The 17,557-nt window shown below is 47.4% G+C and overlaps 1 protein-coding gene across 3 annotated transcripts in view; it reads left to right on the top strand.

Annotated features, from left to right (window-relative positions):
- WDR27 (WD repeat domain 27) overlaps positions 1 to 17,557 on the top strand; it is a 167,745-nt gene that overhangs the window by 128,787 nt on the left and 21,401 nt on the right. Inside the window, exons 20-21 of one of the 3 annotated variants that reach the window (XM_045161898.1) lie at positions 6,675 to 6,749; positions 7,499 to 7,992. The exons of the other annotated variants lie outside the window; for them this stretch is intronic. Of the exons in view, the coding sequence (XP_045017833.1) occupies positions 6,675 to 6,749; positions 7,499 to 7,582 (159 nt within the window). The 3' untranslated portion in view covers positions 7,583 to 7,992. Of the gene's footprint in view, positions 1 to 6,674; positions 6,750 to 7,498; positions 7,993 to 17,557 lie in introns of those variants that run through there. 3 annotated transcript variants of the gene reach the window in all.

Consider the following 17,557-nt stretch of genomic DNA (forward strand, 5'->3'; position numbering starts at 1 on the left):
GGGGCCCCATCCTGCGGGGGTCAATGTGTGTGCCCGTCTGTGGGAGAGGCTCACTGCTGCTGCTCCAGCATCCAGGTTGGTGGTTTCATCCAGGGGGCCGCGGGTTCACCGAGAGGTCACTCGGCGTTAACTTCCTCCTGCCTCCAGAGAGACCCCATGAATGGCACTAGATCCTATTAGCACGTGGTTTTTAACTAACTAGAGCTTATCAGGACCTGAAGAAAACCCCACAGTAATTTGACTCACAAAGTTAATGTTGATACATTTTTATATAATCGCTATTTGTTGCCAAGGGCCAATCTGGTCACTGTCACATGGAACCCCAGGTGGCACTATTGTGATGAATGACAGCCAAGTAATACTGTCTGTGTTGACAGACCTCATCTGAGGATCTGTGGCAAATTACACACAAAGTAGAAGATAAAGTTTTCATTTCTTTTATGGAAACCCTAAGCCTAAAATAATTGATTTTCATCAAAGCTTTGAGAGGATGTTAAGAGTGGGTAACCAGATACCTTCATCGAAGACAGAGGCTGCTACGGTGTCCGGCATTATTATGAGCCTATTCTAATATGATCAAAGTTGAGAGAGTTTGCAGGAAGCAGTTGAATTCCCACTATTTAGATTCTGTGATTGATATTTTACCATATTTGCTTCATCACATAACTCTCCGTCTATCTTCCTCTTTATCCACTCATCTGATTTTTGATGCATTTCAAAATAAATCTACATGTCAGTACACTTCCTGCCAGTACCTCCGTATCTGAACTTTTAACCTGTTAAGGCCATTTTACACTGGAATTTTGCCTCACTGGTTGGCACGCTTTCCTTTTAAAGGCACAGGAGCCCGCGTGCTGTGCGCTGCAGGCGTACTCGAGAGCGCACCGGTGGTGGTCACCCTCTCAGGTTTGGTGGCAGAAGAGGTGTGTGGAGTTCGGGTTGAGAGTGGGGCTTTGCAGAGAGAGAGTCCACAGAGCTGCCGTGAGGCAGAGGGACGAGTCCTCCTGCGCTGCCTCGGGTGCTTGCTGCTGTCTCAGGGATGTCTGCCTCTCTCCTCGCTCCGTCCGAGGTGGGGCTGCTGCAGGCAAGGGCACTGGAGCGTTAGTCGTTTCAGCGGAGCAGCCTTTGGCCTCACTCGGGTCTCTTAACGTACTCTCTAGTTTTTGCTCTTGTCTTTTTCCCTTTCCTTCTACGTTTAGTATCATTCATTTGTACTTTCCTAAGCTTATTGCTTATAGTGTTGAATCTTTCACTTATTTATTTAAGACTTTTTTCTCTTAACATTCGCATTTAAAGCTACAGATTTCTCTCCAACATTGGTTTTGTTTCAGTTTTGGCATGAAGTACTTCTTTTATTTAATTTTTAATTATTTAAAAAATTTCTATAACAAATTCCTTTGTAGTCAATGAATTACTTAGGAATGCATTTTTTAAATGTTTCCAAATGTGATTTCTGATGAATCATTTACAAAGGTTATGATTTGTATGATATCGACCTAGCCCCTGGCACAGTAACCTGCTTTCCAATCAATTATCATAAGGTGTCCGTGTGTTTCTGGAAAAGATATGCATGAATTATATGTACAGGATTCTGCTTAATATCTACTATGTCATATCTTTTGGATCAAATTTGATGCTTCTTTTCAGATCTTCTAAAACTTAACATATATTGGCCTTTGATCTGTGGGTTTATAATGGGGGTGAGTTAAAATCTGCTGCTTCAGTGTCTCCTTGCAGCCCTTCCAGCTTCTGCATCAGGCATCGGATGCAGTCTGTGTGTAAAGCTTGTGATCTTCCCAAGGATTTTACTTTGTGTTGTTATTTTTCATTCAATTTTATTCCCCACTTATGTTTTTGGAGTTAAATTAACTTTCTTTTACATCAACAGTACTAAACAAACCTCACACCCGTTAATACACATGTGGCGTAACTTTCTCACCTGTCTGCTTTCAGTCTCTCTAGCTGCGTTTCTTAAGTTCATAGTTACTGCCTTTCAACTGGAGAATTTACATTCATGATACTGTGGACGACTAATAGAAAACGTTTACAAGTGAATTTTGCTGTTTTTCTTATTGGACTTTGATTCTTTTGTTTCCCATTCTGCCTCTGCAAGTTTGATTTTTAAATATTTTTCTCAGTCTTGGTTGGAATCTGAAGAATGTAGTTCCTATTTTAACGATTACCCTTAACATTGTCATTTATATACTTGGTTATACAGTTTAATGAAAAAACCTGGGGTTACTCCATATCTCCGTTTGTACATGGACAAGAAGAAAGATTCCAAGAGCTGATGTCGTGTGAAGAGCTGTGTTACCGTCTGGAGTTCGATCACTTTCTGTGTCTGTTTCTTGTATCTTGTTTCTTCCTCTGGGTTACCTTCTCTTGCTGAAAGGCTGTTTTTCATAATATCATGTTTTCCAGTGAGATACTGAAAGCGATAATATCTCTTGGTCTTTGTGTATCTGAAAATGTCTTCATTTTTGCCATCACTCTTAAATGATAGGTTAGCTTGATATACATTTTTGGATTGATATAGTATTAACATACTAATTTTATTATTAGCACTTTGGACATATTGCTGCTTCCTGGTATCTGCTGCTGCTGAATTTGCTGCCTTTACCCCTTAAGTATTGTTTCTCTCAAACTGCCTTTATTGTTTGCTCTGGATTCTCTCAGACATGTTTTTTAAACTTTATTTATTCTAATTGAAGGAGGATCGCTTGACACCACGATGCGGTTCCGCCACACAGCAGCGTATGCTTTGAACCTCTTAAAGTATCATCTGTGTCTCTTAACTGACCTTTTATATTTTTAAATCAATTGGTCTCTCTAAGCTGAAATTTGGATGGTTCTTTAATATTATATTCTAATGAACTTCTTTCAAATGTTTTGTCTCAGCAGGCAGTATTCTGCATTTTTTTCTAGTATTTTTAAATTTGCAGTATGTTCTTTAGCATATCTAACTTCTTATATTTCATTGCAATTTGTAAAATGTTTCTTGCTTTTCATTTTGCTATTGTCCATTCTTCTCTTTGTGGATTATAAGCGTACATATTTTAAATTATCATTATTATTTATTTCAAATTGATCTGGAATGCATTTATCTTCCAGCTGTTATTCAACGCTCTGCCTCAGGGTTCAATTTAAGTGTGTTTATAATTTTAATTTTCTGACTTGTTTTTGGTTGAGAAGCATGGTCAGTCTTTCCTTTGCCCTCTCTCCACTGCTCTGTCCCTGAATTTGGTTTTTGCAGTCTCCTCTTTCCATGTTTGCTGGGACCTGAGTGCAGGACTGTGGAGCAGGACCTCCTACCAGTGAATCTGGTTCCGTAAGTTTTTTCTCTTTCAAAACAAAAACAGAATTCTTGGGTTCTGTGACAGAAGATTCTCTACTTGTTAAAATATGTGAGTAATTATCTCAGTCCAGCATTTTTATGCAGCAGTATGTTCTGTGTGTGTGTGGCCACTGACGGTAGGGATAGTTTGCAACAGCCCATAAAGTTGATCATCCACTTGGAAGTTCCACTTCTGAACTTGGACCCTGTCATTGAGATAGGTGAAGTTTAGGCGGGTCAAGGTCACCACGCTCCTCTCTCTGGAGATTTCCGGCCCATGAGAGTTCTGCTTTTCTGGAGACATTGGATAATGCGGCACCGCGGGGTCTTGAAGCAAGTCTGTGCGTCTGCATGGGAGGCTGGGACGCAGCGCGGCCACGTCTGCAAGTGTGGGATGTGGGGTGGGCACGCGGGCCTGGGTCTGCACGAGCTACTGAGCCGCTGGCTCACACCCGTGCAGGTGGGGTCTGGACACTTCTGGACCCTTTCCTTCCAAGCAGGAAGCACCCTGAGCCCTGCGTCATGAGAGTCAGAGCAGCCTCCACCCCCGACCCAGACCCCTCCCACCCCCACCCAACCAGACACCGCCCAGACCCCTCCTCCCCACAACCCTCCCATGCCCCCCACACCCAGACCTCCCAACATCCAGGTCCTCTGCACCCAGACCCGCTTTGGCACCCTAATCTCATCTACACCCAGGACCCCCCAATCAACCCCCACACCCTCACCTGCATGCCAACCCTGAGCAGCAGGGTCCGTCCCTCTTGGCCTCGCCCTGCAGACCCTAAAGTGTCTTGGAGCCAAACCCACCTGTTAATAGCCCCCTCCCTGCAGGCCTCCCCCGGGTGGAAAGCAGCAGGTCCCTGGCCCATCATGGGGAGGCTGTCACTGGCCCGCCGGAGCCCCCGGCTCCTGGATCAGACTCAGTCTAATAACCATGCCGGCTTGCTTTGGGTGGGAGGGCAAGACCCCTGGAGTCCCGTCCTCGCCAGGACACCTGGGCTGGGGACATCCCACCGCCAACTGTCCCCACGCTCCAAGTCCCGACACTAACACGAGGCATCTCCACCCGCTGTGAAGTCGCAGAGCTGGCCAGGGAAGGGGTCCCTGCCTCATGGGCCGGCCAACTCCCCCAGGCCTCCACAGGTGCTGCTGTGAACCCCGCAACCCTAACCAGCTGGGAGGCTGCAGCCCCAGCCGAACCCTTCAGCAGCATCTCCACACAGAAGCTGTGCCTTTACAGCGGCAGCAAGCGCAAGGATTTCGTGGGGACTGCCCCGCGCTGGTGGACCCTGCCCCGCGCTGGTGGACCCTGCCCCAGGCTGGTCTTGCAGGGCTGCCGAGGGGCCGGTCCAGGACGCGCTTGTCCCTGGGCCCCCGTCTGGCACCACGCCGTCTGGGTGAGGCCACCCCAGGCAGACCTGTCCACAGAGCCCCCCTGGGCCAGAGCCCTCCCCAGTGCGCGTGGCTGGGGCCAAGTTCTGGGAACGTTCACCTGGAGAAGCCAGAGGACGCCCACAGAACATTTCCACATGCGGGTCTCGGCAAACTGGAAGGATGTGGGGATGTTTGTCCTGGATTAGAGGCGCTGGAGAAGTAATGGGATGACAGCATGCGAGCCTTCAGAGAGCTGGGCCCTGGCTCACTGCAGGCTGCCAGCAGGGAGTTCAGAAACCGCCGCCCAGACCCATCCTGAGAACCCTGGGCTCCTCGACCGGGAGTGTGACCCGAGCCAGGGGCCCTGCGTGGGGCCTGGACGGTCAGGACGGCGGCTGCGGCGGCCGCGATCTGACCGGGGTGCCGCGCCCGCAGGAGAGGCTGGTCACTCCCCGTGGAGGGCGAAACTCCGTCGGGGGAGCTGCTTTCCTGAAACCTGTGACCCCAAGGTGGCCTCCGGGCGGCAGCGAGGCTTGTCAGGCCCTCTCGAGCCCTTCTCTGCCGACAGGGCCTGAAGCCAGCACTTTCAAATGTGAGCCCGTCTGAGGCCTTTAATCCAAACGAAATCCTTGCACTTCTGCTGTGAAGGCACAGCTTCTGTGTGGAGATGCTGCTGAAGGGTTCGGCTGGGGCTGCAGCCTCCCGGCTGGTTAGGGTCGCGGGGTTCACAGCAGCACCTGTGGAGGCCTGGGGGAGTTGGCCAGCCCATGAGGCAGGGACCCCTTCCCTAGCCAGCTCTGCGACTTCACAGCGGGTGGAGATGCCTTGTGTTAGTGTCGGGACTTGGAGGAAAATCTAGTTTGTGTTTTTAAGGTTTTCTTCACCTCCCAAATCCTGTGGCCCAAATGAAGGATGATATATAAACAGAAGCAGAGGCAGGGGATTTGTGGAGGGTTTGACTTTGGGAAACGCAAAAAATAATATGGGCATAAAAGTGTCTTCTGTACAGGGGTTTACAGCGTCAGGACACTGATGTCCCTTAAGCTCCAAAACCAGGCCCGTTTGCTGGAGTCCTTCCTGCAGAAGGCGGGAGTGGGGAGGTGAAGGGCTGACGGGAAAGCAGCTGCTGCTAGTGCCTCTGCATCTGTGTGCGTCTCGTGTGTCACAAATGGTGGTGGTGGTTTAGTCGCTCAGTCGTGTCCAACTCTTGCAACCCCCTGGACTGTAGCCTGCCAGGCTCCTCTGTCCATGGGATTCTCCAGGCAAGAGTACTGGAGAGGGTTGCCATTCCATTCTCCAGGGGGTCTGCCTAACCCAGGGATCGAACCTGGGTCTCCTGCATTGCAGGCAGATTCTTTACTGCCTGAGCTACACGGGAAGTCTCACAGACGTCAGTCTGCACCTGTTAGAGCGCAAGTCTGAGTGATACCATGTGATATTTGTCTGTCTGTCTGGCTTACTTCCCTTAGTATGAAGTGAACATTCTAGGTCCATTCACGTTGTTGCAGATGGCATCATTCCCTTCTTTATTATGGCTGAGTACTATTCCATCGTATACACGTGCCACACTCCTCTGCCCATGGACGTTTAGGCTGCTCCATCCGTGGTCTCACCATTTTGTTGTGCATTAGCCTGTATCATTTTGTACAAGGTAAAAAAGGGGGAGAGAGCTGGAGAGGCCTCCTTTTGGCTCTGTTCTGGCTACCCAAGAAAGTCCAGAAGTATCATAGGATGAGGGGGTTCTAATAATGGATTAGAAAAGATCAAAGCCGACGCAGGACACTGCCCCCTAAGGAGAGGCTGTTCATCGACTGTGAGCGGACCATCCGCGCACTGCTCCTTTCTCCTTGTAAGCTGTCATATTTGGAGTAATTGGACAGCACATCATTGACTATAATTTTAAAATTCTGCTTCAGAGAACATTTGAAAGTCTGTTGTCATTTCTAAATTTCTTCTTTGACAGATGGGGCTGAACACTAAATTTTTTGTGGAGATTTCAGACCTGCCCCCTCGTCTACCACAAGGTCTCCCAGAGCATGTAAGCAAGCACCTCCTGGCTCCCTTCAGCCCAAGACAAACAGCGGCCGTGCCGGTGGGCCTGGCGGCTGATTCATCCTGGCGCGGACACACCTGGGCTTCAGTTGGGCTGGGACCCAGGGCCCACGGCTGAAGTGTGATACGCCTTCCTCTCCTCACGCCAGCGACGAGCTGGGGCCTCTCCCCTGGCGTCTGTGCTGCCAGGTGTGGGTGATGAGCCCCACGCCCCACCCCGCCCGCGTCACAGGGCGGAAAGGTGGGCCTCCCCTTCGGAGTCCCTGTGGGCCCATCGCTTCCGGCTGGGAGGTGGAGCCGGGTTTTCTGAGCTCAGCCCTTGGGTCTCGGGAAGTGAAAGGGCTCAGCTGTCAGAACCATTTTCATATCTAAGAGTTTTAAGCAAATTAGACTAAACATGCTTCTTTTGTGGTGTTTTTCATTAATTGTCCTTAAAACTCCAACCTATGAAGCATGATTGAAGCGGAGATGTACTCATGCTCGTTGCTCAGAATAAATGCGATGATTTTTCTTTTTTCTCTTTTTGCAAGGATGCTCTGAGTTTGGGGATTTATTTATGTTTGGGAAAGACATCCAGTGAAAGGATGGTTTGCAGATAGCCCCACAGGCAGACCATGAAGAGGTGGTGTCTTAGGCTGGGTCCATGCAGGAAAAAAGAACGCTGGAAAAGTGGATTTTATTGGCATGATGGTTATGCCTTGTGTTTGGTTATTCTCGTTCATCACTTTCTCCTAGTTCCAGTCCACCGAGGTCAACCGGGGTCAACTGAGGACCTCACTCACAGGGTTCAGCCCCCCAACAAGCAAGTCGGCCCTGTAATCAGAGCTCTCACAGCAGCTGAAGGCTGGAAGGGCCCATCTGACTTCTGACGGGTCAGCAGAGGACTGAGTGTGTACGTCCGACCAGGCCTCGCCTGCTGCCTGCAGGCTGGTGCCCCTCTCTCTCTGAAATGCTTCCCTTCAGTCTGCACGTGGAGCTCAGTATATACCACAGCAGCTCTCACATTCGAACCAAAGTGTAGGAGACGGTCCTCGTTGTCCCAGAGGAGGTGATACTTACATTCTAAAGCAAGAGAATTTGCCATACCTAGTTCTCAGCGTCTCCGACGTGGAAGCTGTTCTCATACCCAGTGATGGATAGAACAGTCAGGGCGGACAGGATTCTATAACCTTGTCCCTGTTGGGCTTCCCAGGTGGCACTCATGGTAGAGAACCCACCTGCCAAAGCAGGAGACCTAAGAGATGTGGGTTCGATCCCTGGGTCGGGATGATCCCCTGGAGCAGGGCACATCTGCTCCAGAATTCCTATCTGGAGCATCCCATGGACAGAGGAGCCTAGTAGGCTACAGTCCATAGGGTTGCACAGAGCTGGACTCAGCTGAGTGACTTAGCACGCATGACCCTGTTGCCTGGACAGGAATGCCGAGGCAGGCGAGCTTGTGCGGCCTCGCTAGGAGGGCACAGTGCCAGGGTCATGCCCCACCACTGGACCCAGCTTGCACCCAGACCCAAACTCTGCCGCCTTCTACCTCCACGGGCCATGCACTTCGTGTGGGAACAGGGAGAGTGTGAAGCTTCTAGAGAAATATGAGTCTAGGGAAAAGCAGCTATTTTCATATCTGTTTACACAATAAAATGTTGTAGTCAGGGCAGTGTGATTTGCCCCACTTGTCACAAACGTGGAAGATGGTTCTCAGGGAATGAAGAAACGAGTCTCAGAGTTTGTGGGAACAGTGACAAAAAGGAACCATTGAAAAGCTTGTCTCCTCGGGGAATATCGAGGCACATGGAGGCTATGAGATGGTCATGATAGTGGGGAAAGTAATGAGCAGAAACACTGAGCACTTCAGCAGCCTGCACCGAGAGAAAGAGGCATGGCTACGCGTGCGCCAAGTGTGAGCGCATGTCTGCCCTTGGAGACTAGAGCCCTGGCCTGTTTCTCCTGTGCTCTTCAGCTACCGCTAGAATGACACCCCTGCTTTTTTCACAGCTGGTTGTTAGTTACCATTTTGCAGGCTTGCTCCCCTGTATGCACATAAGGGTGTGATATATCTCTTTTAATGTTTCAGGCATTAAAATACCTGGAGGATCTCTCGCTCCCCAAATCCCAGCACACGGTGTTGAATGACATTCCTCTCACTCAGGCTCTCCTGAGCCCCTTTGCAGTCAGCGCCCCCTTCCCATCCTGGCCACTGATTACACAGAAATCCGTGTAGACACATAGACACTACGTCTAGACACACAGACACTTCCCTACATGTCTCTTCAGGAAGTCAGATAAATTCAATAGTACAATGTGTGTTTACTATATGGATTCTTCTACTTAGCCTAATGCTGTTTGAGACTTTTTCATATTGTTACACCTGCTCCATTGTATGCTCATCACGCTTTGTATATGCATTCATCGGTTGTGGATATTCTGGTTGTCTGAGCTTTAGTCTATTATGAATATAGCTACAGAAACATTCATGAATAGCTCTTTGGGCCAGCATATATTTTTATTTTTCTTCAGTTCAGTTCAGTCGCTCAGTCGTGTCCGACTCTTTGCGACCCCATGAACCGCAGCACGCCAGGCCTCCCTGTCCATCACCAACTCCTGGAGTTCACTCAGACTCACGTCCATCAAGTCAGTGATGCCATCCAGCCATCTCATCCTCTGTCGTCCCCTTCTCCTCTTGACTTCAATCTTTCCCAACATTAGGGTCTTTTCCAATGAGTCAGCTCTTCACATCAGGTGGCCAAAATATTGGAGTTTCAGCATCAATATCCGTCCTTCCAATGAACACCCAGGACTGATTTCCTTTAGGATGGATCCATACTTATATCTGAGATTTCTGGGTCATATGTTAAATGTATGTTTTCAGTTCAGTTCAGTCACTCAGTCGTGTCTGACTCTTTGCAACCCCATGAATCGCAGCACGCCAGGCCTCCCTGTCCATCACTGTCTGCCGGAGTTCACTAAAACTCACATCTATCGAGTCAGTGATGCCATCCAGCCATCTCATCCTCTGCCATCCCCTTTTCCTCCTGCCCCCAATCCCTGCCAGCATCAGAGTCTTTTCCAATGAGTCAACTCTTTGCATGAGGTGGCCACAGTACGGGAGTTTCAGCTTTAGCATCATTCCTTCCAAAGAAATCCCAGGGCTGATCTCCTTCAGAATGGACTGGTTGGATCTCCTTGCAGTCCAAGGGACTCTCAAGAGTCTTCTCCAACACCACAGTTCAAAAGCATCAATTCTTCAGCACTCAGCTTTCTTCACAGTCTAACTCTCATATCCATACATGACCACTGGAAAAACCATAGCCCTGACCAGACGGATCTTTGTTGGCAAAGTAATGACTCTGCATTTGAATATGCTATCTAGGTTGGTCATAACTTTCCTTCCAAGGAGTAAGCGTCTTTTAATTTCATGGCTGTAATCACCATCTGCAGTGATTTTGGAGCCCCCAAAAATAAAGTCTGACACTGTTTCCACTGTTTCCCAATCTATTTCCCATAAAGTGATGGGACCAGATGCCATGATCTTCATTTTCTGAATGTTGAGCTTTAAGCCAACTTTTTCACTGTCTTCTTTCACTTTCATCAAGAGGCTTTTGGGTTCCTCTTCACTTTCTGCCATAAGGGTGGTGTCATCTGCATATCTGAGGTTATTGAGATTTGTCCCAGCAATCTTGATTACAACTTGTGCTTCTTCCAGCCCAGCGTTTCTCATGATGTACTCTGCATAGAAGTTAAATAAGCAGGGTGACAATATACAGCCTTGATGTCCTCTTTTTCCTATTTGGAACCAGTCTGTTGTTCCACGTCCAGTTCTAACTGTTGCTTCCTGACCTGCATATAGGTTTCTCAAGAGGCAGGTCAAGTGGTCTGGTATTCCCATCTCTTTCAGAATTTTCCACAGTTTATTGTGACCCTTTATAAGAAACTGCCAAACCATTTTCCACATGACTGTGCAATTTGGCATTCCCTGCAGCTATGAATGTATAAGAATTCCACTTGTTTCACAATGAAAGTATGATATTTATTATTTTATCCCCAGCTGAATATAAAAGAAAAAGTGATTATGGACCCATTTCAGTTATGAATAAATCTATGTGAATCCTTAATAAAACATGACTCACTGAATTCCACTCTGAACTTAAAAATACATCTTGATTAAGATTTATCCCCAAATGTAAGATTGGTTCCATATTAGAAGGTCTAAGGTCTTAATTCACTACTCGAATAAGAGAAATTATTTTGTATTGTCTCAGTAGATGCAGAAAGAACATTTATATCCACTGCTGTTTAAGATTAAAAGGAACTCTAGCAATGTAAGAATGGTATAGGTTATTTGGCAAAACTCAGAGCAAATACTAAAGATAAGGGACAGATTTTGCAAGCATTCTCTTGATGATGAAGTACATGGCAAGAGCAACTACTCCAACAACTTTTAACGTAATATTGGAGATGGTGGCTTATAAAACAATGAAAGGCAAATGAGAGTGAAAGGGCTTGAAAGACAGAAATCTTGTATTTGCAGATTATTTCATTCACTTAACTGGAAAAACTAATACAGTAGAATCATTAAGCTGTTAGAACTAATATGAGTTTTCATGGTTATTAAATGTAATAACTAGTAACATTGGTCAATATACCAATAATAACTAACAAAACTTATAAATAAGATTTCCTTTTTATAGCAGATAACACTTGAAAATATCTATGAGCTTAATCAGAAAAAAAATGATCATGGAAAAAATTTAGAAATGCTAACAAACTGCATAGAAGATCTAAATAGCATTTTATATCCTTCCATAATTTAAGTTACAGCCTAAGATTATAAGGTTGCCAATTCTTCACTAATTTATCAATTTATTGCAGTCTCAATCAAAATTCCAGTACCACTCAATGAGCTTATTCCAAAACACATATATTGGGGGGAAAAAGATACATAAAAGGCTAAGTCAGATTCATATTTTCCCTATTAGATAATGAGAAATACTTCAAAACCATAAAAATGAAAACAATGTGTTATTGGCTCAATAACTGAAATAAAGCCAGAGGAATATATAAGAAATTTCACAGATATTTGGGAACTTATATTGAATATGACTCCACAGAACTGTGGGGAAAGATAGATTATTTGGTACAATGTTTAAGGAAAAACTGGCTATTTTGAGAAAAATTAAGCTCTTTCTATTTAAACATGCATATATCTAATGACTTAACTATTTAAATTTGAAAGGGCAAACTGTAAGCAAGTACAGTAAGTTATAGGAGAAGGGCGTTGTGACCTGTGCTTGGGAAAGACTTTTCACTTTGGTTCTTCTCAATCCTTACAGTCTTTACTGCAGTGCCTTATACCCTTACTAGGTTTCCAGTCACTTTAAACATATTGACTTAAAGACTGTGTATGATATGACTCTATTGTCTAAAGTTTTTGTACTCCATTTCTGATGGTTATTGTGTCCACCAATTCTACTTGACAGGAAATCTTCAAAGATGACCATGATCAGAGTTTATCCTTGAGGGTCTTGCATGACTTTAGTTAAAGGAGTGGTTCAAGAGGGTCTTGGTTTGCCCTGAGAAGTGCTCTGGGTCTTCCCAGCCAAGACCATTTTTTTTTTTTTTTGTAAGCGTCATCGCTTGGACGTCCTGTGTCAGGTAGCATAAGCTAAAGCTGCAAGAGCAGTCCTGTGGTTATGGATTTGTGATGTGATTTCCTTACCTCAAGCTAAGATAGGCTTGTCTTCATGGGCATATGGGTGGTCTTTCTGGTCCACATTTCACTCAGCTTTAAACACTCAGGGTCCTTGGTCTCAGCTCCCTTCCTGAGATCCCAAGCCCTTGCCTTCTGAGTCCACATGACCATTAAAGCCCAAGTCCCTCACCTTTTAAAAACAGAAATCAGCAATTTCCTGAGGCTGACAAAGAGTGTGCCTCATGAACTTACCACCCTGACTATCTGTCTTTTTTTCATTTTTGCCCTTATTTTCTTGCCTGCTTGACTATATATATTTATGCATCGTGGGAAAACCTCAGACTTGTTACAACCTTCACACTAACTGCCCTCAGGTTTGCAACACACACTGGAAGAATCAATACCCCGGCTTCAGGCAAAATCAAACATCCCGTAACATGTAATAGAATGCCTTTCTGTTAAGCTAGTCCAATTTGGGCTTCTGTCCCTGGCAACCAAGAGAGTCATTCGTGTACCCCTCTGTGTTCTCACGGCCACTTTCCAGTCCTTGCAGATGAATCAGGAGTGTTTCCTTTCCCTGATTCTGGGTTGCACTTTGCCACCAGGCTTCAAAGGGACTCATCTCATGTTCACACGTCTTTTAAAATGCATCCTCTGGAGCTCAGTCAGGCACTGTTCTCCTGCAGCTCTGCTTTCCATGAGGCCCTGCACCCACCCTGCTGCCTCTTTTCTCTTTGGCCCCTGATGGCACCTTACTCCAGAGGGACCAGTGCAGGCGCCAGGGTTCATGCAGCGTATGTTCCACATGCAAGGGAGACCTGACATTCAGAGGTTGTTCAGTCCTCAATCGTGTCCGACTCTCTGCAACCCCATGGGCTGCAGCACGCCAGGCCTCCCTGTCCTTCACTATCTCCCAGAGTTTGCTCACACTCATGTCCATCGAGTTGGTGATGCGATCCAACCATCTTATCCTCTGTCTCCCCTTCTCCTCCTGCCTTCATTCTTTCCCAGCATCAGGGTCTTCTCAGATGAGTCAGTTCTTCTCATCAGGTGGCCAAAGTATTGGAGCTTCAACTTCAGCATCAGTCCTTCCAATGAATATTCAGGGTTGATTTCCTTTAGGATGGAGTCGTTTGATATTGCAGTCCAAGGGACTCTCAAGAGTCTTCTCCAGCACCACAGTTTGAAAGCATCAATTTTTCAGTGCTCAGCCTTCTTTATGGTCCATCTCTCACCATGACTACTGGAAAAAGACACTCAGAGGTTAATTCCTGCCAAATTTGAACAACATTCACCTGATTATGATCTCATACATTTATCCACTGGATTTTGTTGCTTATCCCTTTTCTTAATGGTTCAAGAGTCTGGAAATAGCAGTGGTACTGCTATCTGAAAATTGTTTATATGGTTTCAAGATCAGTTCTAAGAAAGGATTGTTAATGTTCTAAGTGTTGTTGGTATGAGATTTGTAGCTATGTTTTGCAGACTGAGTTTTGTTTTGTTTTGTTTTGTTTTTCATCCCAGATATGTGTGGTATCCCATCGTCTCTGATATAATCCAATTCAAGAGAAATTTTAAAATAAATTTGACACATGCTCATGAGTATGAATTTATTTTGGGACTTGTGAATGAGAGCAATTCTTCCCCAATGTGAAATTTTTCTCTTAGATTTTTATTTGAAGTGAGAGCTAAGTTGTCCCTCTAGAACAGTTCACATCCTCAGGCCCAGATCAGACCGTTCTGGTTATTACGGTCACCAGGCCTTGGTCTTCCAGCCTCCGACCATGAGAATTCAATTCTGGTAGTCCGTACACTGTTCAGTGTTGAGTGCTTTAAGTCCTGAGCTGGCTGAGACGGGGCAATTGTCAGGAGGGGCTGCCCTGCCGGTGGGCCTCCGTTTGATTCTCGGCTCCAGTCGCTCAGGACCCCTGGGGCTGGGTCACAGCACCATCTCCAAAGCACCTCTGGTCCCAGGGCCGGGGTATCAGGGTTTTTGTGTAATTTCCGCACCCCACGTGACTGTGGGAACTCTGAAGGCCCGTCTGCCCCACTACACTGGACATTGTTAATACGGCTGTAAACACAAGGAACACTGCAGCCAAGATCAAAGTCAACTTGACCTTGAGACGGCTGGTGGAGTTGTTCAAACTCTTGACCGTAATACTGAAGGACGCAACATGCTGACTCAGGAAGAAGGACTGGAGGGAGGGTGAGGCTGGAGCCGAGGCCCAGGTGGCCTGGGTGCAGGGGGCATGGTCGGGATCGGCCCAGCACAGCAGCGTCTGCAGGGTGTGAATGAAGAGAAGGCTCCAGGGCTGATCCAGATTTTATGTCACTTGACAGACAGATGGGTGTCACAGCAGGACAAGTACACCTTCCTTGGATTTGAAGTTACATTGTGAAATCCAGGTGGCCTTAGACACAGCAATGTATTAAATACAGAATTTCAGTGCAGATTCAAGGCCACTGCAGGGCACCTGGAAACACCCGAGCTGAGGCCTACCCACGAGGCACATGGGAGTGACCATCGGCTGCAGGAGGCAGAGGTTGCTAGCGTTAGAACTCTGTCAAGGCACTTGGCAAAGGGAACAGCCACCCAGCAGGTTCAGAAGCGCCCACCTGTTCAGGTTCCTCTGGCCCCTGTCATGGAAATCTGCTTCCACTGACAGAATATTCAAGCCATGGACTGATAGGGCTTCCCCAGCTGCTGGGGTCCAGCCCCAGTGGATCCAGGGAATTCAAAGGGGAGATGGCGTTGGCGATCAGTAGACAATAGCTTAATTAAGTGTTAATTAGAGATATAAAGAGTGGTTAAATAGGGATAGCTCAGTGAAAAAATTCAGTGGAGAAAAGAGGCTGAATAACTTGGTTTACGTGGAAAACCAATAAAACTCCAAGACAAGGAGTTTGCACCACCCATGTAGGCTGCAGGCATCCTCCCATTCTCCCGAAGGAGAGGAGACACTAAGGCCTCCCCGGTCAGATCTTAGAAGCCCAGGCAAAATTAGTAGGCTTGGCGAGCCTCCACACTCCAGATGGGAATTCAGCCAGAATGTGAGAGAAAGAACGACATGGGGAGACCAAGCTTCGGTGAGCAAGGCCCATAGCTTTATTTTCAATAGGGGCTTATATACCCTAAGTTGCACGTAGAGGATAATAGGGGGTGTGAAATCATGCAAAGTCAGCAGTCCTTGATCCTTATCGAGACCAGGCTTTCTTTTCTGCAAACTTATCGTGTACAAATGGTTTAGGTGATTTACATCATCTTCTGGCCAGAAGGCCTGTTAACGTTTTATGACTCTGACAAAGGTTTGTCAACCATAAGACTTATTTTCTCTAAGAGTAATTATTTTAAAGTTTGGCGCCATCCTCTGAAGGTGTTAGATAAAGTTGCATTCCTATAGGGCAAAGGTGCAGTGGGTTTACAACAAAGGAAAGAATTTATTACCTTAAGGGTCTAAAGTTGTTAACACCAAGGCCACTACTTATATTTTCTACATACCAACTATATTAATTAATACACTTCCAAGGATATAATACAGGGGATGTGGAAAGTTGGCAGCAAGCATTGGCTCAACAATGAAATCCTCTACTAGTTCTATTCTGACAATTTCTAACTCCCCAAGAAGCTCTATACTATTTGAATATCTTAAGCTTCCCATGCCTCTCGCGGCTGGGAGACTGTAAACAATCATATGCATAGCTGTAGGAGTCTGGGTAAACCTGTCAGGCAAGTTAGAGAGCCATCTGAGGGGTTTGGATTTAAACACTCCTATTATGCCCAGGAGGCTAATTAGCTAGAGCTCTAAGTTTATTTCCTTCAGAGAAAAGGTGGTCGGGGATAGCCCCCCCACCCCCATGACTGTCAGAGGAGTTGGTGAAAGTCATGAAGCAGTAAAACAGATAGACTCTGGTTTTGGGGTAGATGCTTAGGCTGGCCCAGAGGGGCACCCCTCGAGTTCTGGCTCGCCTTGCCCACCAGAACTCTCCCACATGACCTTGTCATAGGTGGGGACTCCTGTGCTGGCTCCCAGCACCCAGCCTTTCCATGGAAACCACTTCACTCATTTCTTCTCTAATCAGGTTGATGAAAGCAGTCCCATTCCCATGTCATTTTTAGAATATCTGTTCATTTAGGCTGCGCTGGTCTTAGTTGTGACACTGGAGATCTTTGGTTGCAGCATGTGGGATCTAGTTCCCTGAACAGGGATCGAACCCAGGGCCTCCTACTGAGAGTGCAGGCTTAGCCCCTGGACCACTAGGGAAGCCCCCCGCCCCCCCATTGTATTGTTTAAAATCACAAAATCCACTTTCTTTGGGGAAAAGAGACAGCTGGAGTCTGAGATGAGCCTGTGCTGATGTGATGAGAACATGGAAGCCAGCCAGGGCCTCAGGAGGGGGGCCATGACCTTGGGAGGGGGCCGTGAGCTCGGGAGGGGGGCCGTGAGTTCAGGAGGGGTCCCAGCCTCATGGCCTGGACTCACGGCGCCACGTGGAGCAGGGATAGGTTCTTGGCCGGCAGTGGTTCCTGGCAGGGACCCTGCTCAGGCTCCGCAGGGACCCCGGCTCATGTGCTTGGCCCCCACATTTACCTGTTGCTGGAATCACCTGGTAAAGGGCACACCACTGTCCCGGTGAGACAGGGGCTCCAGCGCCCGGTGGTGCTCTTGGTGAAGCTTGGGGCCCTGCATGGTCTGGTCCAAGTTCCTCTTGGTTCTGACCATGTGGACATGGGCTGGGGTACGGTCAGAGCACAGCAGTCATTTCCGTACGAGCTCAGGCTGGGTGGACGCAGAGTCAGGAGATGGAGAAGGAAAGCGGAAAGCAGGCATGGGGGGAGCACCCCTGTGCCCTGCTCTTCCCCTACCCCCACCCCGCCAAGTTCATGTGGTGAAGCCCTGCCCCTGCTGTGGCTGAATTTGGAATTAGCCCCGGGGTGGGGTCCACCCCCGTGGGGGTGGCCTCGTAGGAGGAAGAGAGCCCCCAGGCACACAAGGGGCAGAAGGGCAGTGAGCACATGGTGAGCACCCTGGCGGCCAGACGGGAAGTGGCCTCAGCACAGCCGGAGCAGCGCCCTGACCTTGGACTTGAGCCTCCCGCTGTGTTGTTAC

This window comes from Bubalus bubalis, chromosome 10 (genome assembly GCF_019923935.1).
Source record: "Bubalus bubalis isolate 160015118507 breed Murrah chromosome 10, NDDB_SH_1, whole genome shotgun sequence".
Taxonomy (NCBI): domain Eukaryota; kingdom Metazoa; phylum Chordata; class Mammalia; order Artiodactyla; family Bovidae; genus Bubalus; species Bubalus bubalis.